This window comes from Netta rufina, assembly GCF_964035555.1.
Source record: "Netta rufina genome assembly, chromosome: Z".
Taxonomy (NCBI): Eukaryota; Metazoa; Chordata; class Aves; order Anseriformes; family Anatidae; genus Netta; species Netta rufina.
Window position 1 is genome coordinate 35001949 of NC_140126.1, and position 11894 is coordinate 35013842.

Consider the following 11894-nt stretch of genomic DNA (forward strand, 5'->3'; position numbering starts at 1 on the left):
AGGGATATGGTTTAGTGGGGATTGTTAGCGTTAGGTCAGAGGTTGGACTCGATGATCTTGAGGTCTCTTCCAACCTAGAAATTTTGTGATTCTGTGATTCTGTGATTCTTATTCATGTGAAATAATAGCCAAATTGTTAATAAATAAATAAATAAATAACCAATAGTTAATAGAGTAGCACATGTAAATAAGGTGGAACATGCTATATTGCATTATTATGCAGTTAAAATAAATGAAATTCTTTTTTTTTTTTTTTTTTAAGAGAAAATGAAAGTCCTCTTGCAATTGAAATAAGTGAAATCAGGTTATCTTTGATTATCTTCAAACATGTCTTACCTTTTTGTGTACGTGGTAGATTTTTCTTTACCAATAATATTTTAAAGAACATTTTTGTACTGCTTATTTAGAGAGATCAGGTCTTAATAAGGGAATGTCATCACTTGCAGACATATAGAGGAGTTATGTGCCTCATAGCAAATTATCTGTTAGCTGCATCCATGAATATCTGAATGACTAATATAAAGAACATATGTAATTGGCAATTAAAAGCAAATCTCAATAACAATATGATTCTATGTAAAGTTCCAATCAGAATTTTAAAGAAATATCTGAAAAAGCAAATTCAGTGCAGAGGCAGAGCTTGAAAGATGGCCTGTCGCTGAAGGAGACAGAGAAGGTGTATGCTGTTATGTACAAGGAAAAGGAAACAATACAAAAAAAAAAAAAAAAAAAAAAAAAAAAACAGAACTATATTATTTTGCTGGAGATATCAAACAAAAAACGTTTTCCTTCTTCCCTCATCAATTCTTCCCTCAACAGCTCTGCAGTCTGTTGGTCCCACTGGGCTACTCCTAAATTCTATGATTTGCAGGCTAAGAAAAACCCCAGTGTCTACTTAAAGCTTCAGCATTCAGTCAGGGACTGTCCTTTCCAGTCAGTGTCTGTGACACGTGCTCATCTCTGTTAAATATAATTCAATATTTTATTTAATTCAGCTTTCTGCCCTGACGTCCAGTCCACCTCAGGAAAAAAAAAAAAAAAAAAAAAAAAAAAGAATATTTGTACATCCCAACAGAGTTTTTCCACATTTTGCCCTTTTCTCCATTTCTTTTGTTCTAAAAATAAAATATGAAGACAGGTAGAATGGTCAAGAAATATAAATTAATCTTAAACCAGTACAACTATTTTAGAAACCTCAGCAATGACCAAAAACCACACGCAAATATGCACACAACCACTTGGAAGCAGTGCAACTTCACCAACATGAGGACGTGTCAAAAGCAACACAGGGTGACAAAACTGAGCTTTGTAATCGCTGGTATCATGTGTTATAGGTAAATTATCTATATCACAAGACAGGCCAAAGTGTGCCCCGTTAGCTAACTGTGAATTTAAAGAGGCTTCAGAGAAGCCTTATTAATTGAATTACAGACAAAAGGAACTAGTAAATGTTGCATGGGGCCCAGCATTATTGTCCCAGAGAAGCCTGAGTTAATTATTAATACTAGGTGTGGAGTTACAGCTCACAAAGTGCTAGGTGTACAGTACTTTGGGCACTTCAGTGTTGCACAGAAGGGATGAATTACAGCTCTCAGAGGTTGCTGTTAATGAACAGGATTCAAGTGGATTGCTCACATTTTTCAGTAACAGTTCAGGAAGGTTTCAGTGACCAAGATCAAAAAACTCATTAAAAACAAATGTCATATCAATATTGATCACCCAGGACTTTTCCAAATCTTAGAAATATTGGCTAAAAGCTGACTGCAAAACAGCTGTTGCCAGGCATAGCTCACTTGAGAGCAGTTCAGCAATAATGATGGGCAAATTACAGTGTTATTCAATACCCAGCCAACCTTCAGGACAGCCAGGCTGGCCTCCAGGACTGCTAGTAAAAATCCTGAAATGCCCATGTCAACAAACTTGAAACACAAATTCATTGGAGTTTAGACATCCCATCCAAAGATGAGAAATTTCCGTCATCTTACATATTCACTTTATGTATATGGATACCTTTGGATTTTGTATACATATTTTATGTACGTTATATTTTAATACGTATATATACATATATGTGTTTTCTTTCTACTTATCTGTCTCATTGGATTCTTTGATAAAATCTTGGGAAAAAAAAAAAAAAAAAAAAAAGAGCAAGAAAGAAAGAGAGAAAACAGAAAAAAAAAATGTAAAAGAGAGAGAAGAAGAAAGATTTGTCCTTGGTATATGAAGAGATTGCTGTGCTCCTTGGATTATTTATAAAAACTAGTAAGTTTTCATTGTTGTCTTTACAGCCTGTATTTAATTGGAATTCCTTTGAAAGGCCAAAACCTGAGAATTGTCTGCTGTTTTGTTGTTGTTGTTTTGCTTTGTTTCCTATCATCATCTTGTTTGTTTCGATAGTTTGTTAATTGTCTTGTGATACAGTCTTAAACTGAGACCACAGTTGGCATGTTTCTGGGTTCTTTGTACAATTGCCTGGTAATATGAACTTCAACAAAATTCTCTAGCAGAGGTAAACTACCTAGCTATTAATAGTCTTTCTATTATGGAGCACAAACCCTTATCTATCCAATAATTAGGTTAGTATTCCAGATCCAAACACAGTAGCACAGCTTTTGAACCTTCCCTTTAGCTTCATATCTATTCAAAAAACAATCAAGAATGCATAGACAGTGATGCAGTCCCCCGAATCAAACATTTAGCTGTAAATTGTGATAACTTTCCTCAGAGTTTATCCAACTTGCAACAATCCCATGAGATTTTTCTTTTGTGTCTTTTTCTAATTCAAAAATCTTTTCAATATTTTAACCCTCTCTCTCTTAATTTCAGTGTTGTAAATAATGACTGATGGTCATTACTATCAGATGGCTCTTAAGTTAATTTCATGCTGTCCTAAGTAGCACGTGTCAAAGGGAAAAGTGCATGATTATCTTCTCCTATAGAAAAGGCAAAATAAGGGTGCTAACAAACAATTCAAATCAGCAAAAGGAAAATGAGAAATGCCAGAAAGCTCTTTTGAACAAGGATATTTTTCTCTGAAATGAGATAAAAGTCTAGGCTCCAGCCATTCACAGGCTCTCAACAGCAGGGACTGCAATGCTCTCTGTTCACAGCCATGTCCACTTGTTAGGGGAGAGAAGCAATGGTGTTTGTCACATAGCATCTTTTCATTCCTTTCAGTGGTTTCTTTCTACCTCTTTTCATGTCTTCAGACCAATACAGACCTGACCATGTCTGAAGCTGAGATGAGAGTCTGAAGGTGATAGTATAGCTCCAAAATGCAGAGGAACACTCTGCATCACACTTCTACAGAAAATAACCAGGGGGGCTAATAAAATGCATCTTTCTAGACATGGGGATCCAAATTAAAAATTAGAGCTGGTCTAATTTTGTAGTGCATCTCAATTAAGAATTCCATTTCAGCAGACAGGGTTTCAGTCACGTTTTGACGGAAGTCATTTTCTACAAAGTGACCAGTTCTGTGACTAAGTTTTAAAATTAATTGCTCATCCATGGATTTTCAGAAAAAAAAAAAAAATGAAGGAAAAGATTAATCTTTCACAAAATTGTCACTAGACCTAAGTAGAAAATGTGTGTCCCATCCTATACATTCTAATTTCAAAGCTTACTTCTTTAAAATATGCATATATTATAATTAGTTTGCATTTGGAAAAGAAACTGGATTTGAATCAACCCACAGAATACATTATCCATTGAAAATTCCTAAAGAAAATTTTAGAAATGTTTTAAAAACATTTTATTTTTGTCACTTTTTAGAAGCAGGCAAATTGATGAAAATTAAATCTTTCCCCAAAAAAATGTTGTTCTAACGAATTAGTTTTTCTTTCAAAAAATGTAAAGAACAAAAAGTCATATACAACCTTAATATTTGCTTTTCAAAATACTGCAAAAAAGTATTTTTCATATTTTGTCATGAAAATGTAAAAAGTTTTTGAGCATTCACAGGGAAATGTTTTTTTGTTTGTTTGTTTTCATTTGGAGTACCTTGGAGTACCTTGGTGCATAGTTTTCCTTTTGCAATGGTATCCTCCCCAAGCTCATCTTACTTTCTAGAAAAAAGCAATCATAGATGTTCCACACAGACATATTTCATATGCTGTCTCCTTCCATTATGTCCATGTTTCCTTGCCAAACAAAAAACTGTCTGGAGGAGAACTCATCTTTTTCCTGTTACTTGTGCCTAACCATATATTTTGCTGTTGCTTGGTTAGTACCACAGTGGATGAGCTACTTAAAACACAGGAGCATAGCAGCTTTGGCAATAATAATAATAATAATAACCCAATTTCTTGTGATTGGTGGAAATTTAACTGATAATTTAACTGAAATGTATTTTTTTTCATAATGAAAATGTATTGATAGATTTGCTAGGAAAAAAATCTAGATTTATATGTAGCTTGACTAATGGAAATTCAAGCTCACATTCCAATCATGTTTTCTTTGTTTTCTTTTTGCTAAGTTTAAAAAAAAAAAAAAAATCTGTTCTCCCAAGAAAGTTAGGATAGAAAGAAAAAATCTCTCTCTTCGCTCACGTAATGTTGGGGTATTTATGAAATTGGATCATTTTTCCTTAATAAGACATTAAACACAGCAGTGGAAGAAGCTACCAACATAAATTTGACAACTGTAGAAAACAAAAGATTTTACAGGAGGTCTTAATGGAAACTTAAAAAAAAAAAAAAAAAAAAAAAAAGGCAAACAAAAAAGACTTGAGTTTTTCATATCTGACAGAGACAAGAAAGCACTGGTCTGCAATGCCATTAACCTCTACTTTATCTGAAAGCACAGCCTGGAAAGGAGATACCAGAGATAATTTGAGGTAAATTTGTCTGTAGGTGTTGAAACAAAGTGAAAGTTTAGAAAAAATATTGCACAGTAAAAAGCAGGGTTGCAGATATTCATTACAAAAGTCAAACCATACTTCAGGACTGCCAACTTCTTTTTCATCTTCCATGGCTTGTTTCGCAATGTTGCAATTAGCTTCTTTTTTTCTTCTACCTCTTCTTTCAGCTTGGCCAATTCTTCCTCTGTAATTGGCTCCTCCTCAGAGTCAGAATCAGAGCTTCAGATAAAAGTGAGAATAAAAACCATCACCAAAACTCAGGAGAGAAAAAAGTTTTCAGTGAAGTGCATACATGGTGTTAATTTTTGTAAACTCTGACACCTAGAAAATGCCTTCCCTGCTGCAGTGAAGGTTTTGCCTACACTTTATCAAAGGCAAAACTTGTACATGAAGTGCAGAGCCAAAGCTGAACCAGCACTACATCCAGAACAATGAAACTACAGATGAAGAATGACTTTTCCTTTGGTGTAAGTGTCCTGCAGGAGTAACAAGCCTCCTCAGAGTCCAACCCAAACTTGCAATACCTAATAGAATATTTTTATATATTTATGAAGTTTTAAAACAAATACAATAAAAGCAAATTTTTTTGGCAACATATCAAAATAAAAATTTCTTATTATTCATCCACCTTTAGGTTTTATGAAATACACAACATTGTAGCAAAAGCTACAATGGAGCAGTTTAAGATCTCCAAACATACAGGAGTAAGACAATATAGGAAAGAAACTCTCAGAGTAATCAGATGACCAATATTAAACACTTAAATACTGAGAATATTATAAAATTTAAAAGTTGAATTCACTAGGCATAAAATTTCAGGCTTCATGTGATAAAAAAAACAGTGCCACATAAAGCATCAATCTAGAGAAAGCAAAATTGGTCCTGAAACATTTTTGAGCCAAACATATTTATTGTTATTATGATATTGTTAGGGCAGGTGAAGAACTATTTCAAGGATTAGGTCAAATGGAAAAGAGTCAATAAAAAGATTGGTACATATGATTCTGATGCATTATAAAGAAAATAAAAAATCATGTCAACGGATGAAAAACCAAAAGATTTAAAAAAAACTGTTTTATTGGGAGCTTCAAATCCTCATTTGTTACATTCAGCTGCTTTGCATTATAGAAAGCTGACAGCAATATACCCAATAGTGGGGATTTCCTTTGACAGAAAAATAAATAAATAAATAAATAAATAAAAATAATTGTGCTGTGCACAATTGAAATAGGCATATTTACAAGGCTGCAATGATAGTGGTAAGAAATGAGTGGCAGGTCGTTTCTTAGTAATCTTACTGAGAAGAAGAAGCTGTGCAGAACACAAGAGGTAAAGTAAGGATAAAAATGATTCTTGTGCCATTGCCCACTAACAGTTTATTTATCTTTGCAAGTGCAATTTATATTTCATCTTTCTTTTTCCTTTGGCACCAGAAAAAAATAACCAAATTTCCAAATTTCTAAACATCTTTAACACATAAAATTGTTTTGTTTCATTTTTTTTCCATAACTACTTACACGACACAGTCAAACATTGTGCTGTTGCAGCAGCTTTTTCCTTTAGCTCAACTAGTTGAACACTCAGAGAGTCAAGCCAGAATACCAGAATTTTGCCTTCTACAAGAAAAAAAACTTAGACGTTCTTGAAAAGTGCGATTCTCAAATTTGAAGACCAGAAATTGTCTTTCTGGCTTTCACGCTAACACAGATCATAAAACATCATTCAGTAATTTCACAGCAAGCACTGTGTTCCTTGATTTCAATTCAATGTACAAAATGCATCTTTTCTTAAGTCAGTAGAACTCTTGAAATCAATGGCACTTCCTTAAATCACATACGTAATGAACTTGTTTATACTATTTATTTGTGTTCTGGTTTTAGTTTTATCTACTTTGTACTGATTTAATTATATTTTTGTTTGTGTATGTGTGTGTGTGTGTTGGTTTTTTTAATGTCATTTTACAGAGGTGAAAATTAAGAAGAAAATATTTTCTTGGAGTTTGAATGTTGTCAGGGGAAAGACTGAAAATATCAGTGGTGTCCAGTGATAAGACAAAAAAAACAACAAACATAAACACAGGAAGTTCCATCTGAGGAAAAACTTCTTTATTGTGAGGGTGACAGAGCACCAGAACAGGCTGCTCAGAGAGGCTGTGGTGTTTCCTTCTCTGGAGATATTCAAAACCTGCCTGGATGCCATCCTGCCCAATGTGCTCTGGGTGATCCTAATTGGTGGGGGTTTGGACCAGATGATACCTGGAGGTTCCTTCCCTCTTCAGTCATTCTGTGATGCTGTGACAAGTAGGACTTTAGGACACTAGAGAGGTGAATGAATAAATTTGACTACATTTTTCCTGTACTTTTTGTGTGAAAATTCTATTGGTCATTGATAATCTCCATAACATCTCCTGTCATTTAGTGCTCTTCAGCTCTTTTCTTACCAGCAAAAAGGTGCATGTACTGCTTTTATCTTCCACGTAGCTCTAGACTTTTGCAAAAGCTCTATACCCTTTAATAATTCTTCTAAAATCAATTGATTTACTTACATCAGAGCCAAACATTAAAAAGAGAAATGCATATACGAGACAGAACATAAGAGGCTCTAGCTCAAGTGATGATTGCTATCAAGTACATTTACTATACTTTACTATATAATATATAATTTTGACTTATCAGTCAAAATTAAGCCATTAAAGAACAAAATAGCTTCTGAACAGAGCCATTGAACCTAGGAATACTGCAGGAACCTAAGAATATCACAGATATTCACAGTAAGACTATATGGAGCAATTTATCATAAATGTTTTGGAGGTTATGATTATAAACAGTAAAGAGAGGTTCTTTTCACTACTTTACAGGTATCAATCATATTTAAGAGCAGAAAGTATTAAAGTAACCCAAATACCGCTCTTTTGCATGGGATTACCCTGTGAAACTCACTAGCAGAAGACAGCAGAGATCAAAATCCCAAGCAGGTTTAAATGATGATGATGATGATGTTAATAATAATAACAACAACAACAACTGTATGAACACATAATTCATCTAGAAATTCTTTATGCAGAATGATCAGTTATAAAGAGGTTTTCCTGGTTTAGATGAAAAGCGGGAGGTAAGAAGAAGGTAGCAACAGTAGAATCTGCTGACTTTCAGTGTTACCTAGGCAAAAAGTAAATATGCAATGTTTGTGGACAACAAAATTCATAATAACATCAGCAAAAACAACCTCATTCCCCCGTGGAATAATATCACATTTAATATATCATCTATATTTATTTTTTTTTACTTTTTTTTTTTTCCCCCATTACCAAAGTACATTAATAAGATATACTTTGAAACAATACATAGTCTTTTCTATGGTAGGCTCTAAAAGACTTGCTAGACAGGCTTAATTTCTGTGTTCAAGCCATTATTTTCTGTTCTGAAGGTTTGCAAATCCTTTATGTGACTCATAGTTAAACTGATCACTACCATATTTTCCTTCGATTTGTTTTTTCCTTTTCATCTTTTGAAAACTATTTTAAGTGTTCTGGTATTTATTCCTATGTAACCTTGTCAGCTAGTCCCCTAAATGTCTAAAAATATAATGTTTTCAAATTATCTTCCAAAGCATCATCAGTTTTTCCTCAAGTGTTGTGATTTCTACATCAAGAGCAATGTCCTGAGCTGGGTAACGATTTCAAAATATTTAGCCTATGCATTTTAATAGTTGGAACTTTGTAAGACAATGAAAAGCATTATGCCCTCATTCAATTTTTCATACTTTTAATGGTCTCTTTAAATTAGTGCTCAGTAAATATTTACAATAGATTATTGGCAATAAGCAAAGGAATGTGGATTGGCAGATTCAGATCTGTTGCTTATATGAGTAGAGGAAAACGCACTGGAATATAATTGGCTTAACAGTGAATAGTCATCACTAAGGAAGATTTTAGTCATTCTCACGGGGAAAGGAAATGAGGTAGATGTATACTGAAATGGAATCATGAAGAAATTAAATACCTCAGCATGTCTTACTGTATTTTGTTCTTCTTTTGACTCCTCTTGTGCTCTCCAGGGATTCATTTGGGAACATGGTGTAAGAAATATTGAATGAGAGAAGGGGAATTTCTGTCCCTCTCCACTGAGATAAGCATATCTAGCTCCATTTTCTTCATTGTACACTATTCCCAGGGGCTATTTACTCTCAATAATATGAAAAAAAAAAAAAAAAAAAACACCACAGGATGCAAGAAAACACCAGGATGACAGATATAAAATAGAAAGAATTTTCAGGAGTAATCTGTGCCAGTGCAAAGACTCCAGGTTGCATTAAATGCTTTGGAAAAGTTACTGATAATATTTCAATGGGAGTAACCATGAGACTTGGAACTTTAGAAAGTCCCATCTCAGTTCTTGGCTCTGAGCTTTGTTTTGGCATCAGTCTCCTAGAAAAGCTGACTTGAACATGGCTGAGAAACAAGAAATTAATTTTCTGAACAGTGTCAAGACAGGAGTTCTGCACTAGAAATAAAGCTAGACTCTGGAGTTTGGAAGGGTTATCAGCTTTGAGTTTAGGAGCTTTATGTTTTGTCTTTTGTTTTGTTGTTGTAGCTTTTGCTTGTTTTTTTTTTTTGTTTTAGGAAAAAGCAGTAGAGATCTCGCTCCTTTTCAACTCGTTGTCATTTATTCCCCTCCTCTGTCACTCCAGAGAACAGCTCAAGAGGTTGGGACATTTTACAACAGTTAGGGGACCCTTGCTCAAGTTCCTGTTCTGACCAAACAGATTTGTCTCTAATCCTCAGGCTACCAGAAGGGTCTGGTTGGTCATTTCCCCAAGTTCCACCCTGTACCTGTGACAGCCTCCTCACCATGTTCCACTATAGTGGACTTGAGTCTCCAGTTCCGATTGTGTTCTAATGAATAAGGGAATCATACTAACACTTGATATTTCACGGCTATAAATGAAATCAGGATTTACATAAGATAATTGATTTATATTAAAATATAATAATTCACTGAATTACCCAGATCCTGATTTCTTTTTGTCTTTTTTCTTCTTGTTGGCCTTCTCTTTTTTTCCTTTCTTATCAGCCTTTTTGTCCTGTTTCTTCTCATTTTTGCCTTTCCCACTTTTATCACCTTTACCATCTTCTTCTTCTTCACCATCTTCCTTGGATTTCTGATTTGCCTTGTTCTTCTTCACTTTTGCAGGATCCCCATCAGAATCACTGCCCTCATTTCCACCTGCCCGTCCCCGTCCTCTCCGGTTTCTGTGCCTGCGATGCCCAGGTCTCCTTGGTTCATCTTCATCATCTCCATCCTCCTCACCACCACGTCTGGCTCTCCCTCTAGCATGTCCCCTTCTGGTTCTCGGTGTTGCTCTCTTCACCTCTTTAACTATGACAGAAACAAAAGCATGAGAGAAGGCAGTATGTTAGAGGGAGATGTCCCGTCTTGCTTGTTTCATATAGATAATCAAATATACCTGTGTGTGTCCTCAAAGTTATCCACACCCACTAACCTGTTCCTTTGACATTTTCTTCATTCTCAGCTGCACTGCCTTCCTCATTGTCAACATCACTGCCATCTGTGGAATGGAAACAAAGGCCAGTGCATGTGAAATGTAGATTAGTCACTAGAAATTCAGGAGCTTTAGCCAATTGTTAGCATTTGACACATTGTGCACCCTTACAACATTTGACAAATCCAGCTGTTTGGAATGTGGAGAATAGCTTTCAAGAAATAAGATAAAGACAGAAAACAACAGTTATTCTTTCTTTCAGCACTCCTAGGTGCTGAAGCACCTAGAAGAGTGATATTAGACTTACCTAGTAGATTAGGTAAGTCTGAAAGTGATGACATAAAAAAACTTTCTCTCACAGAGGAAATATATAGGACAGCAGGACCCTAAAACAGAAACAGCAAGCAGCACCCTGAAATTGGAAGAAGAAAAGAGGAGTATTAATATGATTCTCAGGCAATTCTCATATTTTCTTGAAGATGTGAAAGGTAAGCACTGGCTGAGAATAAAGAAGATTAAAAGAGTCATTTTCTGATTTGACTGACTGGAGGGCATGAAGCTTCATAGTTAGAACATCGCTGAAGAGAGCACAATCCCAGAGGAAAAGGAAACCTACTCCCAGATCTTCAGTTCTAGTAAACAAATCTCTAAGCATCTGACAAAAGTTCTCAAAAGCACCACAGCTCTCTTTTATGCTCTACCACAGTACTCCTTTGCCCCTCAAGAGTTGATGAAAACTTTGGAGATTCTAGAGGGAGATCCTGTTCAGAGAAGCCAGTATTTCTACATAGAGATATTTTTAAATTGGAGTGGATCTCTTCCTTGTGTGCTCTCCATAAGTGCAATAAGAGGTGTTGCTTCTGCTTCCCATCAATAACCAGGAAATAATCCAGTTCATTTACCTTGTACACACTGAGATGAGGATTATGTACATATGGAAAAGAAAAACAATCCCTTCTTTCATGTGCATTATATCCATCATCATACTGTATATTCATGACATGTTCTTCTGAAATACTTACATAAAGCATTCTCTGGAAATATTGATATGAACGTATTACATACCATGTCACCACTGAAACTGTTAGTATTGTTTGTCAGCAATATTTCTTCAGAAGCAGTCTAACTAATACCTGAGAGCTAATAGGCTCTCTTTCAGGTATCCTTGTTGCAGTTTGTAGATGTTGGACATCACTTGAGACATGCCAATGTAATATTGAAAGATACATGGTAGTAAGGGATTAATGACTCAGAAATATTACCTTGAATGGCAGCTGTCATTAGGCTCATACATAGCATGTATTTTCAGACATATGTTGTCTAACTTCCTCTTTGTACAGACAAGACAGGTGACATGTCATAATCTTTATGCTGTATTTTTCAGTCAAGAGGAAACTACAATTATCTTTGTTGTACTCATCCATAATTCTTCTGAGCTTTTCTTTCCACTCATTCCACTCATTCCCCTGTTACTTTCATGGATTTTATTAACCCACAAGAGATTCACTGAAAATTTATATACACACAGATT

At 35.0% G+C, this 11894-nt stretch overlaps 1 protein-coding gene across 1 annotated transcript in view; it reads right to left on the minus strand.

Moving 5' to 3' along the window:
• The window catches only part of TMC1 (transmembrane channel like 1), a gene marked incomplete at both ends in the record, with an annotated part of 68216 nt that extends 56572 nt beyond the window's left edge, over positions 1-11644 (minus strand). Inside the window, 4 exons of the mRNA XM_084305566.1 lie at positions 4940-5080; positions 9867-10239; positions 10364-10429; positions 11626-11644. Of these exons, the coding sequence (XP_084161692.1) occupies positions 4940-5080; positions 9867-10239; positions 10364-10429; positions 11626-11644 (599 nt within the window). The remainder of the gene's footprint in view (positions 1-4939; positions 5081-9866; positions 10240-10363; positions 10430-11625) is intronic.
• Between the last annotated feature and the right edge of the window lie 250 nt (positions 11645-11894).